Source organism: Puccinia triticina, chromosome 15A, assembly GCF_026914185.1.
Source record: "Puccinia triticina chromosome 15A, complete sequence".
Classification (NCBI taxonomy): Eukaryota; Fungi; Basidiomycota; class Pucciniomycetes; order Pucciniales; family Pucciniaceae; genus Puccinia; species Puccinia triticina.
Window position 1 is genome coordinate 532688 of NC_070572.1, and position 20538 is coordinate 553225.

Below are 20538 nucleotides of genomic sequence, written 5' to 3' on the forward strand. Positions count from 1 at the left end.
GCAGCAAGGGATCGACAGATCTACACAGTACAAGTAGTAGGAATTCTCCGAACGGAGGATCCCTCAGATTAGAGTTTACCAAGCCCGCCAAGATTGTAGTTTTCGACCTTACTCGAACACTGCGATTGGGGCCTTCAACAATCTCTTTTCATTCTCTTCGACTTTGACTCCTCCGCTCGACCTCGCCGATACCGGGTAAGTCAAGCTTTCTCTTTCCTCCCTCTCCTCTAGTTTCTTAGCGAGTCTTGATAGACTCAGGTTGACAAGGAGTCAACAGCCCCTCCCAAAGGAGGCGTGGTTCATTCCTCCCGCCTAGCCGGAAGAGAAGAGCTCCGACAAGTGCGTCGTGGTAGCTAGTATCTTCTTAGCCTATTCAGGGCGCGGTCACTGTAGAGACTCGCCCTGACATTTGGGGGCCTCATCGCATTTCCCCGAGATCGATTATCTCATTAAGCTTCAACCTTATCTTTCCGCTGTCCGTAGTATCCAGGCAATTAACCCCTGCATACTATCTCACCTTACCCCCGGATTTTCAAGTTTGAAAATTGTACAGTATTCAGGCCGATCACACCTGTCCACTGTCTCACCATCTCACTGTAGTTCTTCTTATAGTATACTCTCATCATCATATTCACCAAAACGTCCGAGAATCTGACGATACGACCGTTGTTTGTCTTGATTTATTTTTAGGGTTGCACACAGGGCTCTAAGAGACGAACAACGTTGCAAACGCTCGATCGGACAATTATACTGATACGTGGAGAAACTAGTAAGCTGTTCCATACAGCTAGTTGTTCTACATCGAACCGTTTATTCCTCATATTGGCTCTATTTTCTCTTACACTCTTCCTTATACTTCCCTAGTGGCATCCAGACAAACTTCTCTGGACCAGTTCTTTCGCTCGGAAACTAGGAGCAATCCGGAGACGCCTAGGACAAACCCAGCTGCTCGGGACCAAACGGCTTCCGATAACGGGGTTGGAGATCTGTTCGACCGTCTATTCCGTCGCACCGGAAACACAGCTAATCAACCTCGCACGAGCTCAGTCCGAGTGTTAGACCCAGCTTTAGCTAACCCAAGAAGCGAGCCTGTCATTGACCCAGCTTTGGCTCCTCGACAAGCTCATCCGGTGGTAGCCAAACTGATAGCCGATATCAGATCGAGAGACTCAGCGAACAACGACGGAGCGTTGACCATACAGATCCAACGAGACTTAGCTCGACCCGGTGCGTCTACAGTCGGTGTAGAGAGACTCTTAACGGGAGACGATAGACCCGATACCGTGATAGGGGATAACAATACAGCTCGCAGACCAGCCTCAGACTCTGGTTCCAGCATTGAAATCACGGGTACCGGTTAGTATCCCTTCTATATCATGACTCCCCCCAAGAAAACAGAACCTAAAGTAGGTTCCCAATCGTCATCTACTAGGTCAGCAAAACCCTCGCTCGTTCCCGCAGGCGAATTTAAGCGCGGAGGAAATAAGGCTAAACTTCAATCCGACGACGGCCTTACTCCTCCAATCGCACCTGAACTTCAGGCGAGGCTACCTGGAAGCGCAGGCGGGCAACAATCAGGAGGCGATGTCTCTCCTGTTGGATCAGGCGGTGACGAGCCACAGCAGTCTCGAGAGACTGATCGGCAGGGATTGACTTTTGTCCATAGCGGAGGGTTGGAACCCGTACGTACTACGACGTCCCCGCGCTCAACATCAACCGCCGAACCGCCGCACAGCCAATCTACCCCGAGAGCAACATCGGCACCAGGAGTACGAGAGACCAAGGGAACAGCCAGCGCCTCAAGGACCGGCGGAGCAGGGCCAACCTGGCTTGAACAGGAGGATGAGGCGGAGCACGAACTTCAAGCAGTCGGTTTTCGACGAGGTGTTCAGGGTGGGCAGGACACTACAAGGGAGTTACCAGTCGATCGAACAGTCCAGGGCCAGAAACCAGGGGAACTGGAACCGTTAACACTGAAGACAGTGACCGGAATATTGCAGAGGATGTTTTCCGAGATCGAAAAAGTCGTTGATGGTAATGCTAAGCAGGTTATGGTACATACCGACTCCTTTCGCTCCGCTCTGTCGAAGTACATGCAGAAAGACCTTACTACCCCCATGGCGAATAACTTTCACTTGATTAAGGACGTTATGAATGATAACTTTAAGTCTGTTAAATTTTCTCTCACTGGCATCTCTTCTGTTTGTAATAGCTTGCCTGCATCGGTAGGCAAAGTAATAGAAAACATGGACAAGCTGAATGACAAGATGAGAAATTTAGAACTTGCTTCAAACACTAAGACCACAGACCGAGAGTCTAGAGAGGACACCAGCGCATTGCAGAGCAGCTTGAGAGAATTCATCCAACAAGTGGACGATATGTCTACCGCGAAAATATTGAGCAGGGATAATACAGATCCAAAGCTTGTGCACGAAGTGCAGGAGCTCAGTGCGAGGGTGTTTCGGTTAGAACAGGCTGTCACGCAGCGGATGAATCAAACAACCAATGGGGAGGCTGAGACATCCAAACGGATATCCAATGAGCTGTCTAGTCATGTAGGGGATCTTTTTGAGACGCTAGGAAGGAAGCTGCTCAATGAAATGGAGCAGAAGCGCCCTTCGTCCAAGGATTCTGGCACTAGTAGTGAGGTAGAGCAAAAGTTAGAGGAACATAGCGAAAATCAAAGAGTGGATTTCCTCAACCTTAACAATAAAATAGATCGCATGATGAGCCAGTATCGAGCCGAAGGAGCGAGATTAAGAGAAGAGATTGCTGGGTTATCAGCAACAGTTCAGACCCTTAGCACGCGGAGAGAAGACTTTCCTCAAGCACCTGCACGGAATCCTCCAGCCGATTGCCAGCGCGCAGATTTCCCTCTGGGCGCAGGAAGCGCAGATTATGAGCTGAAAAAGAGGTTAAATAACGCCATTGCAAAGGCTGATTGGCCGACGTTCTCTGGCGATGGCGAATATGACCACTTGAGGTTTGTGAACTGGATAGATACTGCTAAGAAGGACGGTCAGGTTGACGATGAGGTTATAGTACTGAAGCTTCTCAACATGCTCACCGGTTCAGCGCTTGCTTGGTATGAAACAATGAGGCTGATCAACAAAGGGCAAAATTGGGCGTTTTGGAGGGCTGAGATCTGTAAGAAATTCGGCACGTCCGCTTGGAAGAGGAAGAAACAGACCGCATTTGACTCAGACAAATTTATACCGGGTGAAACGGCTCCGTCGCAGTGGGTTACACGACAATATCAACGTCTGAAATGCTTCGCACCTGCAATAGATCAAGAATCTATTAACTTTAAGCTTCTTAGTCTTATGGAAGGCGAAGTGGAGTACGCCGCGAAAAGCGCAATGAAAGGGCCAGATACGGACCTCAGTACCTTCATTAATATTTTAGAAGATATCTGTGACAAAACCAGAATTGGCAGGCGAAGGTTTGCGGCTAAGACAGTCCCGATGGCAGGCGCAAAACCTATAAGTTCAGCGGGGGACAAACCAAAGACATCGCAGACAGAGATCAAATGCTACACCTGTAAAGAGACGGGGCACACCTCCCGCAAATGCCCAAAAAATGTCAATTGCGTAGATGAAGAGCAAAAGGCTGATCCGGAGGCAGAAATGGGGAGTGAAGTAGAGGATGACGAACCAGTTATTGGGGGAAACTCCAACGGTGCCTTTGCAATTGAATCTCTTTCAGGCCGCAACAACCTAGTCCAGATGAACTGCTGCGACAAAGATTGTCTAGTCTTACTGGACAGCGGCGCCGTGCGGTCGGTAGTCAGCAAAGATTATTTGTCTAAGTTTTGTCCGGGTTGGAGTAAATTCATTCTACCGATAGTGCCAGGAAGATTCCACAGCGCTTCTGGGTCCCTGTTGCCGTTAGGAGTAGTGAATGTCAAGCTGATGATGAAAGATGTCAAACTAGTAGTTAAGTTTGTAGTTATGGATAAAATGACAGCAAGATATTTCTTACTGGGTAATGACTATCTGGCCCATTACAAGATTTCCCTTCTAAACGAGGGCATAAGAAGATTCACCATTGGCAAACGGGTGTTTGAGTTTGACGAGTCCATCAACGCTATATCCGGAGAGCCAGAAGGAGCTATTTCCTTTGCGGAAGAAGTACGGCGAGATGCTAAGATTAACCCAGACCTTGCAGGAGATCAAGTAGAAGACTTACTCAGCGTCCTGGGGAAGTTCAAGAAGGCTTTTGCTACGCCAGATCAACCGTTTGGCTCTATTAAAGGTCACGAGGTAGCAATTACCCTTACAGTGGAGAAGCCGTACCCTTTGGCTCTGAGGAAGCCACCGTACCCGGCGAGCCCGAGGAATAAGGAGGCCATCGAAGAGCACATCACCCTGTTGACTAAGATGGGAATTTTGCGGAAAGTAGGCTCTAATGAAGGGGTCGACATTACTACCCCAGTCATTATTGCGTGGCATAACGGTAAGTCTCGTCTAGTGGGAGACTTTAGAGCACTGAATACGTACACTACGCCGGATAGGTACCCTATGCCTAAAATAACTGAATCGTTGACTAAACTTCACGGTGCAAAGTTTATAACATGCATGGATGTTTTGAAAGGGTTCCACCAGAACCAGGTGGCGAAAGAGAGCCGGAAATTCTTGAGGATCATTTCTCATATGGGGATACATGAGTACCTACGCATGCCGTTTGGAATCAAAAACGCGCCGTCCCACTTCCAGAGGATGATGGATAACGAGTTCCGTAGGGAGCTTAGTGAAATGTGGCTCATTATTTATATTGATGACATTATTGTTTTCACTGAAACGTGGGAAGAGCATGTGGAAAAGTTAGCTATAGTCCTAGGTAGAGTACAAATGATGCAAATGAAGATTTCGCTGAGCAAATGCGCTTTTGGTTTCTCGGAGTTAAAAGCTTTAGGGCATATAGTCAACGGCCTTTCTTTAGCAGTTGACCAGCATCGGGTAGCAGCGGTTCTCCTGAAACCTATACCTAGTACGGTGAAAGAGCTCCAATCCTTTCTGGGTTTTGCGGGCTACTATAGACTGCATATTAAAGATTTCAATCTTATGGCTTCGTGCCTGTACAAGCTGTGTAGCCCCAACGTCGGATTTGAGATGACTCACGAGAGAGTGGAAGCGTATAAGGCGCTGAGAGTTGCTTTGACTACAGCCCCATTGCTGTTTCATCCCGACCCAAAGAGGCCTTTCCGACTCTACGTTGATGCGTGCATGGAGGGTTTAGGTGCGGCCTTGCACCAGATACAAATGATAGGGGATCGTGAACAAGAAGGACCTATATGTTTCATCTCTCGTCAATTGAAAGAGTCAGAGAAGAAGTACGGCGCATCCCAATTAGAATGCTTGTGTTTAGTATGGGCGCTAGAGAAGTTGTACTACTACCTCGATGGCTGTATCTTTGAAGTTATCACCGACTGTGTGGCGCTGAAATCATTACTCAATATGAAGACCCCGAGCCGCCACATGTTAAGATGGCAGATTTCTATACAAGACTGGCGAGGATCAATGACCATCATCCACCGAGATGGACTGATCCACAAGAACGCGGACGGGCTGTCCAGATGGGCGCTACCCAATGATAAAGACAACCCAGCTTCCAATGAAGAGGAAACAGTCCGAGAGATTCCTATAATGGCCATTAGCGTTAGCGGGCTGTCCGTGGAGTTTTGGGACTCAGTGAGCCGTAGTTACGACGAGAACCGGAACACCGCCGCGTTAGTTTCAATCCTACGTTCCAAGCATGCTCAACCAGACCTAATTAACCAACTCGAGGAGCCCTGGAAAGCAAACTTCCGGGCCGGGCGATTCATCCTCCTAGATGGATTGTTGTACCACAGAGCTGGGAATCAGTGCGCTATAGTTTTAGTTAGTGATGATCACATCAATACTATGCTTCACAAATGTCACGATAACATCGCAGCCGGACATTTTTCCGCAGAACGTACCTTAGAGAGACTTCGGGTGCTAGCGTGGTGGCCAGGATGGACGGTGCGAGTCGAGCAGTACTGTAGTAGCTGTGACAGGTGCCAGAAAGCCAACAGACCTACAGGGAAACGGTTTGGGCTCCTGCAAACTATAGAAGAACCCAAGCAACGCTGGGAAGTGGTCAACATGGATTTTGTGACGGCCTTGCCAACAGCGGGGAAAGATAGTTTCAACACCGTTTTAGTTGTAGTTGACCGGTTTTCAAAACGAGCAAGATTCCTACCCTGTTATAAAGATAATACAGCTTTAGATGTCGCGCTATTGTTCTGGAATTCTATTATCCATGATGTAGGGTGCCCCAGAGTCATCATCACTGACCGAGACCCAAAATTTACGTCGGAGTTTTGGCAGAGTTTGTTCCAGCTTCTGGGATCCAAACTGTTGTTCTCTACCGCCTACCACCCACAGACGGATGGTTTAGCCGAAAGGATGATACAGACTTTGGAGGATATGATTCGCAGGTATTGCGCGTTTGGCCTTAGATTCAAGGACGCCGAAGGTTATACGCACGATTGGGTTTCTCTATTACCTGCTTTGGAATATGCGTACAACTCCAGTGTCCATTCAACGACTGGGAAAACTCCGTTTGAGTTAGAACGTGGATGGATACCACATATGCCAAGAGACTTGCTACTTAGCAAGGCCGTAACACTCCACCCTTCCGCGGAAAGATTCCAGGAAATGATGTTGCAAGCGGAGAAGCACGCAAGCAGGTGCTTAGAAGAAGCGGTCCAGTATAATAAAGAACGCTGGGACAAAACCCATCGCGACCATGACATCCAAGTCGGGGACAGAGTCCTGGTGTCTACCGTGAATTTCAAAAATATGAGCGGGAACAGGAAGCTTAAAGACGCCTTTGTGGGACCTTTCTTCGTGAAAGCGTTACACGGAAGAAACGCGGTAGAGGTAATCCTGACCAAAGGATATGACCTTAAACACCCGACCTTTCCGGTAAGCCTCCTTAAGAAGTATGTTGAGCCTGGGGATGATAGACGAGGATCTGAATTACCGGTAGTCCCAGAGATGGACGCAGACCTGTCGGAGGGACTAGTAGCTTCAAAAATTTTAGATGAGAAGCTCGCCAGAATTAAAGGTCAAGATTGTCGCTTGTACTTGACCCGTTTCAAGAACAGACCACCAGATGCAGACAAATGGCTGACTAGAGAGCAGATCCAGAAAGCGGATACTCTACTGCGGAAATTCAGAGCTTCCAAGAGACATGGTAGCACGACTCCTATCAGAGCCGTCCTTTTTGGGGGTGGCGAGTGTCAGCCAGCAGCTAACCAAGCCAGCGCAGCTAACTGACAGCGCGCTAGGTACACTAGAGAGTGTACACCTTGTTCAAATGAGAAGCGCGTGAAGCGCGCGTCTTAGGACTGCGTAACCGCAGCAAGGGATCGACAGATCTACACAGTACAAGTAGTAGGAATTCTCCGAACGGAGGATCCCTCAGATTAGAGTTTACCAAGCCCGCCAAGATTGTAGTTTTCAACCTTACTCGAACACTGCGATTGGGGCCTTCAACAATCTCTTTTCATTCTCTTCGACTTTGACTCCTCCGCTCGACCTCGCCGATACCGGGTAAGTCGAGCTTTCTCTTTCCTCCCTCTCCTCTAGTTTCTTAGCAAGTCTTGATAGACTCAGGTTGACAAGGAGTCAACAGCCCCTCCCGAAGGAGGCGTGGTTCATTCCTCCCGCCTAGCCGGAAGAGAAGAGCTCCGACAAGTGCGTCGTGGTAGCTAGTATCTTCTTAGCCTATTCAGGGCGCGGTCACTGTAGAGACTCGCCCTGACACAGGGGACATTATTTTGCAAAATGCTCCTGATGTAATTCAGCGGATACATATCCAAAGTTATTTTTTGTCCCAAGATGATCCTGATGTGGTTGGTATCTTTTTGGGATTTCCTGGAAACCAAAACCAAATATTTAGGTCTTGGGTTCAATTCCCACCCAAAAAGGGGGTTTTCCGTCCAATTTTTCCCTTTAGGCCTTTATGTTCAAAATCTTCCTTATGTACAACATATCTAAACCAGGTCTAATTGGGAAAAACCCAATTTCCCCACCTATCCACAACCCAGAATTCCAGGAATTTACATATGTTGGTGTGGTTGGGGCTTTCTGGGGTCCTGCTAGAAGTCAGTCAGCTTTTTCTAAACCACAAAATACAGTTTTCAAATCATGTTTTAAAAAAATATACTGTTCTTCACAAGAAAAACTTGAGTCTGCAGGGCCAATGATGTGACATTAGAGGTAAGCCTCTCCTTTGGAGATGCTTTGCGCCTCCTTGGAGAGGCTTTGTTAAGCTTGGTCCATATGATGGATGGGTCAAGCTTGAATATTTAAGGAGGAGAGAGTTGGTGTCCTTTGTCTCCCCAGGGGCTCCTGTTTTGTCTTACCCCCTCCCTGGGAGCCCCCTGTCCACCTGGTTAGGCCTTCCCTGGACACCTTTAACAACTGGCCCTCTTTTGCTCATCTCTACAGCACAGCTGGCAGATCATCCATAGGGCCTTTGGGGATTTTCAATATGTGCTGTGAGATGAATGTGACTTGTTTGTCACATTTTTTGAGAAATAAACACCCCAAAACTTAGATCTAGGGGTCTAGGATTTTGTGGATTTAAGAAAGTGAGATATTTCTTTGTTGTTGTCAATTGTGTTTGGTTTACTTGTATGGATTGCTTCTTTATTCTGTTAGTTGTTTCTTTCTTTATTTCATCATTTATTCATTTATTCATGTCAATCTTATGACTCATTTATTCATGTCAATCTTATGACTTATTGTGATTATTTCTTACATTTGTGTTAGTCATTCTACTACTAATAATGGCTGAGATAAATTATGATTTACAATAAAGAGTGACCTGGTGAAACACTAAAAGTTGAATGTTGGGAATGCTCAACAGATAGTCCTCCCAAGCAAACCAACTTTGGAAGTTTTTTTCCTAATTTTTGGGAGTCATTTTTCCAAGCCACTTTTATTAATCAACTACTTTTTCTTGCAACAAATCCTGATGGGTGTTTCTTGAGTTTGCTGGGCTTATATGCTTTTAATCCCTGAGCTAGCTTCTGAATGTATTCCTCACCCTTGGGGAAAGCACCTACCAAGAGTTTTGAGAATTCAGCTCTGTACCAAAGTATTATAAGATCAAGCGCAATCATTTCAGCCTCGTATCTGCCTAGCTTTGCTGGATCAATCAACTCTTTATATATACGCCTCTGGGCATCATTGAACTTCTTTTCCCCACTTATTTCTTGAGGTTCAACCTTTTCTTTGCCTTTGAAGGGTGGGTGATCTACAGTATTTTGGGGATCGGTGAATTTCTTCTCCCGACTAACTTCTAGAAGTTTGACTTCGGCCTCGCCAAGTAGGGGGGGGTGATCTACAGTGTTGGTGAATATCTGGTCGTAAAACCATTCGAGTAGATCTGCATGCTTTTGTTCTTTTCTTTGTAAAATATCTTGATCCATTCCATTCAGAAAAAGTAAGTTATGATAAGAATTTAGGGCTCGTAAGATTGTGTTGATCTTCCTGCGGATCGGATCATATTTCTTCTGTCGTTGGTTATTTGATTTGAGAGGTAATCGGATGTTTATCTTGCAAAGAGAACGATCTCCATGATTTTCTATAAGTCTAAACCTAGGTACAATCATTTCTAAACCCCCAAGCGTCTCCACATATGTCTCCGTTAGGGGTGATATTAAAGAATCACTATGAACGTGTTGCATCTCTTCATGTTTTTGATCAAGCTTTTCTATGAAGGATGCGAGTTCTTCTTTCGCTGAAGGGTCCTGGTAGCTAAGGGCGTCTTCCGCACGAAGGTGAAGAGTACGCATTTCGGCCCCCTCACTAAAGTATCGTGTTTGTTGTCCCCTTGTGCGGCTAGTTTTTTTCTTGTTGTTTTCCTGCGCTCTCTTTGCCTGACTCGCTGGGTCTGACTTGGAAATAGAGCTTTCCGGATGCGGTCGTGAAGTCGTGGGGGTCTGGGTCAGTTGGTCGATAGGCTTTTGAATTTGTTGATTGACTTTCAACCTTTTGTTGGATCCTACTTGTTTTCTAACATAGGACTTGGCTTGCGAATTGGTCTGGAAGCTCTCCAAAGGCGCCTCGGTTTGCATGTGAGTACTGGTTTGATAGATAAGTGGTTGATGTGGTTGAGCAACTTGCAATAGCTCACTCGGTCTGCCTGGCCGTACATCATGCGCTTGCCAAGCAGTTCCGGAGCTCTCCGAATGCAGCACATTTTCCATGGGGGGATGAAGTGCTTGTTTTTGGAGAAGCGGTTGAATCTCCTTGGTGGCTCTCTTCGATGCGAACTGTTTATTTCCCTCAGACGGCTTGATTTCCCCAACGAGTTCAGAGCTCTTGCAATGCGCCACGTTTTCCGCTGGGACCTGGATCAATCTGCTGTTTGATCCTACTCCTTCTCCATAAGACGACTCCGCTACCTGCTCGTGATTACCACGGTTTCCGTCTAGATTTATAATTCCAAGCCGAAAGATCGGGACAGTGGTATATTCTGTGAGCCGCACATCATTGATAATTAAAATGCCAAGTTACCCGAGCAGCGCACCACCAGCTCACCTTTCTCCTCAGATGGCCTGAATCCTATCGGCACAAAGTGATTTAGAAACGTCAGTCACCCATGTCTGCCAGTCTAACAGGATGTGGCTATATCTTACCAGCTGCATCGGAAAGGGGATCGAATGACCAATGGAAGTCTGCCCCGAACCTATTTATTTCTTCGATAGCCAAATCAAGGCTTTCGAATGCATTTAACTGATCATTCTTGAGGTCGGTCAGATCCCGGGGAGTCGTGTTCACGGAGCTCTCAGGATGCGCCTCATTTTCGAGTGGGGGATGGAATGTTTGCAGGTGGTCAAGCAGTTGGATTTCCTCGTCTGCTCTCTTCCATTCGAATCCTCTTTTGCCAGATGGCTCGTTTTCCCGATCGGTTTCAGAGCTCTTGGAAGGCCACTGTGGTTTCGCTGGGGCCTGGATAAATATGGTGTTCAATCCTACTCCTTTTCTGTAAGACGATACCGATGCCTGATCGTGAGTTGCTTGATGCCCATCTAAAATTGTAGTTCCCGAAGGAGCGGGTCAGTTTGTGAGCAGCGCGCCGTTTATAACCTACATAAATTTGCAAGTTGACCAGCCAACCTTTCTTCCCAGATGGCTTGAATCCTATCGGCCCAATGTGATCTACTAGGTGAGCAGAAACATTGGTCATCTGTGCCAGTGTAAGCCGGGATAAGGCTTTATCTCACCAAGTGGCTCAGAATCGGGATAATTTGACAAATTGAGCTCCCCCGTCAACTCCTCTGGGCTCCCTGAGAAATCAAAATCAAGACTTGCAAACACATCCGAATTATCATTCCAGAGGTTGATAGAATCCCTCGAAGTCGTGCGTCGTAGTTCCTCAAGCTCAGCAGGACCAGCGGCGATCTCCCAAATCAGGTGGCAAAGGATGATTTTGAGCCAAGCCATGTCTTGGTAAATGGAAAAGAGCACTATGATCTCACAAGAATCAGATATCAACCCCTTTTTTCATGGATAAGATTGTTATCCAGATAAGATTGTTATCCAGTGCTACATATCAATGCAAATTCTTGAGACAGGTTTGGCTGTGGATCTGCACGCTAATTGCCCCTTTTTTATCAGCCAATTTGAGTTTTGGCAGGAGAAATATTCAAAATTCTATAATTCCTTGCCACATTCCTTGCCACATTACTCTTTTTTAATAAGATGCCCAAGGTTGAAGACTAGCTTATGCCTGTCCAACCTACCAAAGTTGAGGTGTTTTGAAAAACACCTCCCACTCCAGAAGAAAACTTCAAATACACTCAAAGCCTGTATTCTGCCACTGGGGTCAAGCAAGTCTGTGTGCACCAATTCATGTTCTACAGTTGCGCGCAGCATTCCACTGTACAAGGTTTTGGGCTGGTCCCAACTTTTGGGGCCCAAAACCTGGAAAAAATACAGTTTTTTCACATATTTTTGGGTGGCGGGGACATGGTATGGTGTCCCAGCTATGGTTTTAGACCCACCAGGCACTCCTGAAAGCACTGCATGACAGTTTCTGACTTCATGTGTGGGTTTAGTGCCCAACCAGGAGGCATAAGTATGGGTTTAGGACCCCATACATACAACAGTGGGTAGTTACGGTACAGTTATTGGAAATGTACCAATATTATAACGGTTTTTCTCTTGCTACCGTTACCGTTAACCGTAACGGAAGTGCGTTACAATATTGCACACCCACAATGTTTGACATTTGACATCTGTTACAATATCTGCCCGCACGGAGGGGCAGATATTGGACTACATATGATCCCCAGGGGGCCATTTGCCCCTCTTTATCCCGTTAACCAGTGGTTAACGCGGTACGCTACTAGTAACCCAAGTAACACACCCAAGAAAATCAGGCCCGTTACAATACGGGCCTGGGGTCACAACTGGTTGTTACTAGTAGCGCTAATACCAGAGCGCAGTAACGGCAAGCGTTACGCTGCACAGATAACGGCGGTTATTGTAGCGTATTGTAACTACCCACCGCTAATACATATGTACTTTTGCCTGTATTTGGGAGGTGGGCCCCAAAATATATGGGCCGTGAATAAAAAAATAAAAATTGGCTGGACCAGATTGGTGGGCACTTTGGATTTGGAATCTAGACACTCTGTAGACTCCAACAATGTACTCTGTTAGAGTGCTGGACCCCTGACCCAGTTGGGGGTTTTCCCTGTGTAGCCCAACAAGTTTTGTGGGCAGATCTGTACAGTAGAATGCCACACGCAACTGTATCTATGGTTACCTCTACAGTGATACATGAGAGACATTGATGGAGATAGAAAAAAATCTATTCTTTTCTCCTGCATCTCATTCTGCTAATGAGCTAATGATTACCAAGACAGTTACAAGAAATGTCTAGCAGCATTTATGTGCACAGTACACCCAAAAACCATGCTCTGTGTGTGAGTTTGGGCAAGTAAGGTGTAAGTCCCTCCTGAATGAGGCTTGCTTGGTGATCCCCCCAAAGTCTTGAAGTACTGAGTTAAGTTCACTCTCTCCTACTGCAGAGTGGTAAACAAAATTGTTATATTATGCCAACCAACCACAGGTTGTAGAAGAGGGTCCTTGTGGGACAGTGTCCCCCAAAATTTGGTGGGAATTTAAGCTGGCATCTGCAGGGTCTGCCAGCCTACAGATTAAGTGGGAAGCAAATATTATCCCAGGCATACAGGAAGTCACTGGAAGCCCTCCAATAGGGGGGTTCACACTAGGATTTTACCAAACTTTTGAGCAAATTTTAAGGCACTTATTAAAACCTTTTTAAAAATTTGGCAAGATGCTCATATTTGTTGCTGAACACACAAAATGGGCTTTAGGGTTTTGCTAAGGGGGGTTCACATTTGAAATTTACAAAGCTTTAGGACACATTTTAAGGCCCTGTTTGGCACCGATATAATTATAGGTGATATGATCACTGATTAATTCAATAAAAAATAGAAAATTCAACATAAAGCCTCCAAAATTTTTTTGTGGGCAACCTGCAGTTCTGGTCTCTTAAACTTTGAAATCAGATCCAACTGATTCAGCCATCTTCAGCACCATAATACCATTATATCACTTTTGACCAATATGAAGTGATATAATGGTATTATGGTGCTGAAGATGGCTGGATAAGTTGATTCTGGGTTCACAGTTGAAGAGACCAGCACTGTAGGTTGCCTACAAAATAAATTTGGAGGCTTTATGTTAAATTTTGTATTTTTTATTGAATTAACCGGTGATTATATCACTTACTAGAGTTCAAGGCGGCTACGCCGCTGCACTTTCAATGGTCCAGTTCTTCCCCCCCCCCCCCAAAAAAAAAAAAAAAACCCACCCCTACCCCCCCATTCTCAAAGCCTTCATTTTGCACTGCTCATGGAGGAATCCCAATTGGCAATATTGGTCAGCCCTAAACCCTGATTCCCACCCCACTGTGACAGTACAAGAACTAAATTTACAACCTTCATTGCAAGATGATCCTCCACATATTGCCAAGCCAGTTTTTCTTTGAAACTTGAAGTACTTCAGATCTTACTATTCTGCAGGGAAAGGAGATTGATTTTTCAGATGCTTAGATGTCCTGAGGCACCAAGTTATTTGCATTGCATTTGATTCAGGCCAAAGTATTAAGTAACACAAAGTAGGATATCCTTTTTTTTTACTTTTTGCCACATCAGAATGCCAAAAAACAATCAATTGATAGCTCCAAAAAGGACATGATAGAACCATGTCAACAAAACCATGTCAACAAAAAAACAATTTTTGCAGCTGCATTAGGAGGGTTCAATTTTGAGTTGCACAAAATCACAATGCTATAAAGTTGTCAAATTCCATGATGAAAAGAAATGTGTACCATCCAAAACTGACAAGTAGATCAATGATTCTAGAATAAAACATAAGAAATCATCACTTAAAATATTATTATTTTTGTAATTTCAAATTTAAACACCCTTATTGTTGAGAACTTCCTTGCAAGATGTGCCTTCTGTCAATTTTCTGGTTGATGTGGTGATTCATTGTATGCTTGTTCTTGCTGTTAATTGAGCTCATGGCTGTCCTGACCCTAAGGAATGGTAAAGGTCTTGCCTTTGTCTGGCTGGTAGTTTGGATCAATCCAGAGCCTTGGGAAGAGGTTAAGGCTCAGCTTGCATTCTTCAAAAAAATTATACGTTAAAAAAATCTAGATTTTTGCAAGGAAATCTGGCTTTTGGGGCTCCAGATCACTTCTGGGAGGCCCACAGATCTCAACAGGAAGTCACCAGTTGCACTCATAAGGCTACAAATTTGTATGTTTTTAACTTCAAGGAACCCTACTTGATGGATGAGTCATGATGCACAGATGGTTACCTGTGGAAGAAGCAAGGCTACATGGTGCTTCCACTCATATCCATTTCTGGCCAATGATTGATGTGTACAAAGGGATCCAGCAAAGAGGGGGTTGGCCAGGCCTAAGATCCCTCAGCTTCTACGCCGTAATTGGACACTTGGGGGCGAGCCTCTCTGACCCTCCATGTCACTTATTCAGAGAGTCAGGGATTACACATTGCAGTTGAATCAAGCAATTGGGTAGTGGATGTGCTAACGGGTAGAAGTGGGGAAAGCAAGGAGGGCAGTCAGGAAGAGACAGGGAGCGGGTTGACGGCGATGGTGAAGGTCTTAAGGGAGGGAGGGGTCCTGGGTACGGGGAGATGGTATTATAGAGTGTATCCCACCAACCGGGGGCAAGCCAGCCCTTCCCGCCCGCCTGGACAAGCTTAACAGCCCGGATGAGGACTGGTCATGTTGATGGATCCGGGCCAAGACAAAGCGCAACCCGGTCAAGGGTGCGGTTGAACAGCAAATCACCTGGCTTTGTGCGCGCCAATTATGCGCTGCAAAGGTTTCCGCTTTTGGCGTCTCTTGTAGATCTACTTCTACCTGATAGATCTCGCCGTTCAGTTGGATGTTTAATGGATGCTGCAGTCATGCCTTCTTCCATCAGTCTTTCTCGCATTCCTACAAAACACCGCGTGACAGAGAGCATGGATATGTACTGACCTGGTGGCTCATCCCGCGGCATCTTCCGGGTACGTTGGCGTAGCTCCAGCTGGGGTCAACACGTAGATCGAGCAGGTGATTTTGGGTGCCTAGGTGGATTTAGAAGGATCCTCAGGCCGCGCCGACGCCTGGATGAATGATCGGCCGTCAGTGACTGATTTTATTGAGAGGGATACAGGGACAGGCTGACAATAAATGAGGGATCAGCTGGTTGAGGATATCAGCAGCGAGGTCTGCCAGGGGTGTCTTCGCCGCGAGGTAGCAAGTGGTGGGGGGCAGTGAGAGCGAGTTCTGAGCAAGGATAGCGCCGGTGTCGAAGGCCTTGGGACTGAGTTCTTGAATCGACACGCCCAGCTCGGGCTCCCCCTTGGCTAGCTGCCATTGGGTCGGCGCCGCGCCCCAATACCGCGGTAGTAAAGACGGATTGACGTTCAGCGCTCGTAGATGTCTGAACCGGCCAATCATCTCTGCCAGGATCCTGTATGGGAACAATGGACTACATAAGTAGCATTGGCTCCAGGTGTCAATCGTCTTCTTCCAGTCGCGCGCATTCCTCCGGTATCTGGAATCACGCAGTCGTCGGTCAATAAAATCGTTTACTGAAGTCGGTGCTAGTCAACCACTCACAGACCAGTCCTTGAGCGGGTTTGCCTTGCTGGCCGAGGAAGCGAGTAATGAGGGATCCTGATTTTCTTGACCAAGTCGAGTAAGTGTGCTGGATAATCACTCCCGGCATCAGTTCCCCATTCCTGGGATTTCCAAGGAAGGCTTACATACGTTGGTAGACTTTTTTTAGGCTTCTGCCGGTCTGGCTGCTGGCGGGGATCAGACCATGGATCTTCAGTGTCCGGTTTCCTTCGACGAGCCGGTTGAGGATTAACAGACAGGAGATCCAAAGGTTTTCCATTTGGGGCTCTCCGACGGCTTGAACAGATTGCTTCAGTGTTTCCCTTCAGGGGAAACAATGCGGCTGGTAGACGAGACGCCGGGTGAAGTAAGATGCTTGTCATCATTGGAATTGCCTGTGACCATTCATTGCTATTTGAAGGGGAAGAGTGGGTTCGGATAGGGCAATGAATAAAAGCTCATGGAAATCGACGAAGTTTGGCAAGGCTGCTCCTCTGACACCCGCCGACGCGCCATTCAAAGTAGATGATGGGGTGAAGCGCGAGACTCTAGCTGTTTGGATGCAAAATGAGTAGGCAGGGCAATAATTTATTAGGGAAAGCGCTCGGGATTGAGTGTACCAATTGAGATGAGTTTCAGGCATGGTTGGTGGCGGTGGCGTGCTGGAGATGAAGAGGAGACAAGCATGGTAGGTATCTGGTTCGGGTGGGTAGGCCCTGAAGGACAAGTTAAGTTGAGCACAGCGTTTGCGGTCATGACAATTGTTGCCGTTGATTGTTTTGAACTGAGTGGCGGCAGGGGGGATGGGCTAACTAGCTTAACACAAGCCCCTCGTTTCAGAGGGAGGCGGGTGAAACACCGCCGGGCGCCTCTCGCGGGGCGAGCCTCTGAAAGAGGGGCTTGTGGGGTATCCCTGACTTTTGGCGTGAGCGGTTTTCAAATTTAGGTGGGAGGAATTTGCCTCCGCTTGTTCCCTATCTTGCAGAGGGAATTTCCCGAGGCCGGTTACACCAATTGAAAGGCCTACATCCGGCCCTTCCCATGCCCAAGCATGGATAAAATCCAGCAAACCATCCGGTGGCCATGGCCCTTTGAAGTTTTACATTTTTGAGACGAGTGACCGGCAGATTGTTCAGGGCTTGCACTGTATGAAGCCCGCCAGTCGGATGCATTCCATCCTTGCATGAATTGCGGCCGTCAATGATCTGAAAAAAAAAACTGATGGGCTGTATCTTCTAGAGTACAGCTCCATGTGGATTCCCATTCCTTCCTGCTCCGAGCTGAGCTCCAGCTTTCAAGAGCTTTCAAGTCTCAGGAAAGTGATATTTTTCTAAAGAATGTTTAATAAAAAAAATACCAGCAGGAAGGCAAGATGCCCGCCTGCTGGGAAATGTGCATCTCATCCGAGGGGGAGCTCAGATGAAGACGCCATCCACGGTTGAAGTGAATATTACCCAAAATACAGCAAAAATGGGAAATCTCTCACCCCAGGACGGGCACTTAAGTTGCAAGCCCCTCTTCCAGAGGCTCGCTTCGCGAGGCGCCCCCGGCGCGCCGGTCCTTCGGCCCCTGGAACGAGGGGATTGTGTTAGGCTAGATGGGCTAACGGGTTTGGTTGGTGGTTGCACGGCGTGGGCTGGGAAACAGTAGGGGTGGCAAAGCCAGGCAAATGCGGCAAGGTGGGTGTGGACTGGTGAAGCTTTGAGCAGACTGGCTATAAATAGTGGAGGGATTCCTTCAGGGAAGCGGCAGGGGATCCGGTTTCGTCCTACCCCCTCCCTGGAGCTGCCCTAATCATTTGATTAGGCCCTCCTTGATTTCCAAAATGACCCACCCTTTTTTGCGTGTTGCTTCCGGCACGGGCTGGAGGGTGATTTCAAGGTGCTCTTCGGAGTGTTTGGGGAGTAAATTCAACAATTTTTTTTTCATTTTTTTCATTAAAATGTATGCCAAAACTTAGATCTTGAAGTCCACGTTTCTGTGAATTCAATAAACTTGGATATTTATATCAGTGCCAAACGGGGCCTAAGATGTTTATGAACATTCTTTTTAAAAATTGATAAATTGTACTGATTGATCAGTATACCTTGCTGCTGTACATTTTACAAAAACTAGAGGCCAAGGCGGCTTCGCCGCTGCACTCCCAGGTCCCAGTATCTAAGGTTTATGGAATATTTGTGGTACTCATGGAGTACTCTCTGCATTGTCTATTTATTATGATGCCACAATTATACCCCTAGCCTAAGTCTGAAAATCAAATTCCTCTTCCTCAGGATATACATACATACTTTGGAAAGAGATTAATTGAATTAGACATTGATCTGACCAGAGTACTGTTTTCAAAGTTTTTAATCCACAAGGAGGTGGAATATATTTCTATGATTGAGTTCCCCAAGTTCTCTCAGGCTGGTCTTTAGGCTGTACAGTTGCACGCAGCATTCCACTGTACAAGGTTTTTGTCTGGTCCCAAATGTTGGGGTCCAAAACCTAAAAAATACAGTTTTTTCACATATTTTTGGGCGGCTGGGACATGGTATGGTGTCCTAGCTATGGTTTTACACCCACCAGACACTCCTCAAAGCACTGCATGACAGTTTCTGCCTTCATGTGCGGGTTTAGTGCCTAACCAGAAGGCATAAGTATGGGTTTAGGAGCCCATACATATGTACTTATGCCCGGTTAGAGTGCTGGACCCCCAACCCAGTTGTGGTTTCAATTTTTGCGGGTAGCTCTGTACAGTAGAATGTTGCGCGCAACTGTAGATGTACCTTTGAATTGATATTAAATTATTATTCTCTGAATCAAAAGTAGGATAAGCCTAAATGTACTCCAAACTTGTACTAATTTTTGGCTTTGGGGGAGGTGGGTTAGGAAGATGGTACTCCAAAAAATCTGGAGGGCCTATTTTACTCTTAACTCCATGTTTGTTGGAGCACATGCCTCGGCACTCCAAAATACACCAAAATGGGATGCACTCCACCCTGATTTTGGCTTTGCACTCCAGTGTGCAAATATGAACCGGAGTGCCCACAGTAGTCATCAAGCAGGGCACACCCCACTTGATGACCAGCTAATGTGCAACTCATCTCAATGAGCAGTACAGACCAGTCATTGAGAGGTGTGAGACCCCTCAATGGCTGGTACAGATCAGTCTTTGGGAGGTGTGAGACCTCGATGGCCGGTCCAACCGGTCATTGGGAGGTGAGAGATCAATGGCCGGCACGCGACCGGTCATCGTACTGCGGAGCCCCCCTGATGACCCCTCGATGGCCGGTCCGACCGGTCATCAAGAGGTGTGAGACCCCTCGATGACCGGTACAGACCGGCTTCGAGCAGATACTCCTCCTCTCCAATGACTGGTCTGTGGCGGTCATCGGGAGGAGTCATAGCTCTCGATGACCGGTCTGTGCAGTCATTGAGGGAGGTAACACCTCTTGATGACCGGAACAGCCCGGCATTGAGGAGGTTCATACCTCTCGATGGCTGGTCTGTACCGGTCATCGAGGGGACTCCACAGTACATTACCCCTCGATGGTCGGTCTGACCGGTCATTGAGGGCTCTCTCACCTCCCGATGACCGGTCGGACCGGCCATTGAGGGGTCTCACACCTCTTGATGACTGGTCGGACCAGCCATCGAGGGGTCTCATACCTCTCGATGACTGGTCGGACCGGCCATCGAGGGGTCTCATATCTCTCGATGACTGGTTGGACCGGCCATCGAGGGGTCTCATACCTCTCAATGGCCGGTCGGTACCGGTCATCGAGGGGACTCCGCAGTACAGTACACCTCGATGACAGATCAGTGCCGGCCATTGAGGGGTCCCTCACCTCCCAATGAGCGGTCGGACCAGCCATCGAGGGGTCTCATACCTCTCGATGGCCGGTTGGTACCGGTCATCGAGGGGACTCCACAGTGCATTACCCCTCGATGGTTGTGTGAATCCCCCCGATACCACTACAGATTGGCATCAAGACGAGATGGAGACCTCGGGGAGGATGCCTCTCCGGAACATGTCTCAATGACCCTGACTGGTCATCTTGAGGATTCAAGTTCTCAACCTGACCTGTAAACACTCGGATGAGTGTGTACAGGCCAGCATTGTGTCTGCCCAGGTGCAGGGCCCTGACAACCAAAAGTTTTGGTTTGAAGGATGTCAGGGCCCTGTGAGCTTGGTCGGAAACTTAAAGGGCTGGGGGGGAGCTGTTTGTCCCCCCAGGGGATCTGGTTTTGTCCACCCCCTCCCTGAAGGCCCCCTATTTCATTTGAGTAGGCCCCTTCTTGATTTCAAAAAACAAAAATTCCAAACCCAAACAAAACT

The 20538-nt window shown here is 47.2% G+C and overlaps 1 protein-coding gene across 1 annotated transcript; it reads right to left on the reverse strand.

The window, feature by feature from the left end:
• Positions 1 to 8980: 8980 nt before the first annotated feature.
• On the reverse strand, positions 8981 to 11486 carry PtA15_15A63 (uncharacterized protein; the record flags this gene model as incomplete). The annotated part of the gene is made up of 5 exons (XM_053163717.1): positions 8981 to 10515; positions 10581 to 10604; positions 10679 to 11071; positions 11160 to 11201; positions 11267 to 11486. 5 exons carry the CDS (start codon positions 11484 to 11486, stop codon positions 8981 to 8983), a joined length of 2214 nt encoding a protein of 737 aa, XP_053027228.1.
• Between the last annotated feature and the right edge of the window lie 9052 nt (positions 11487 to 20538).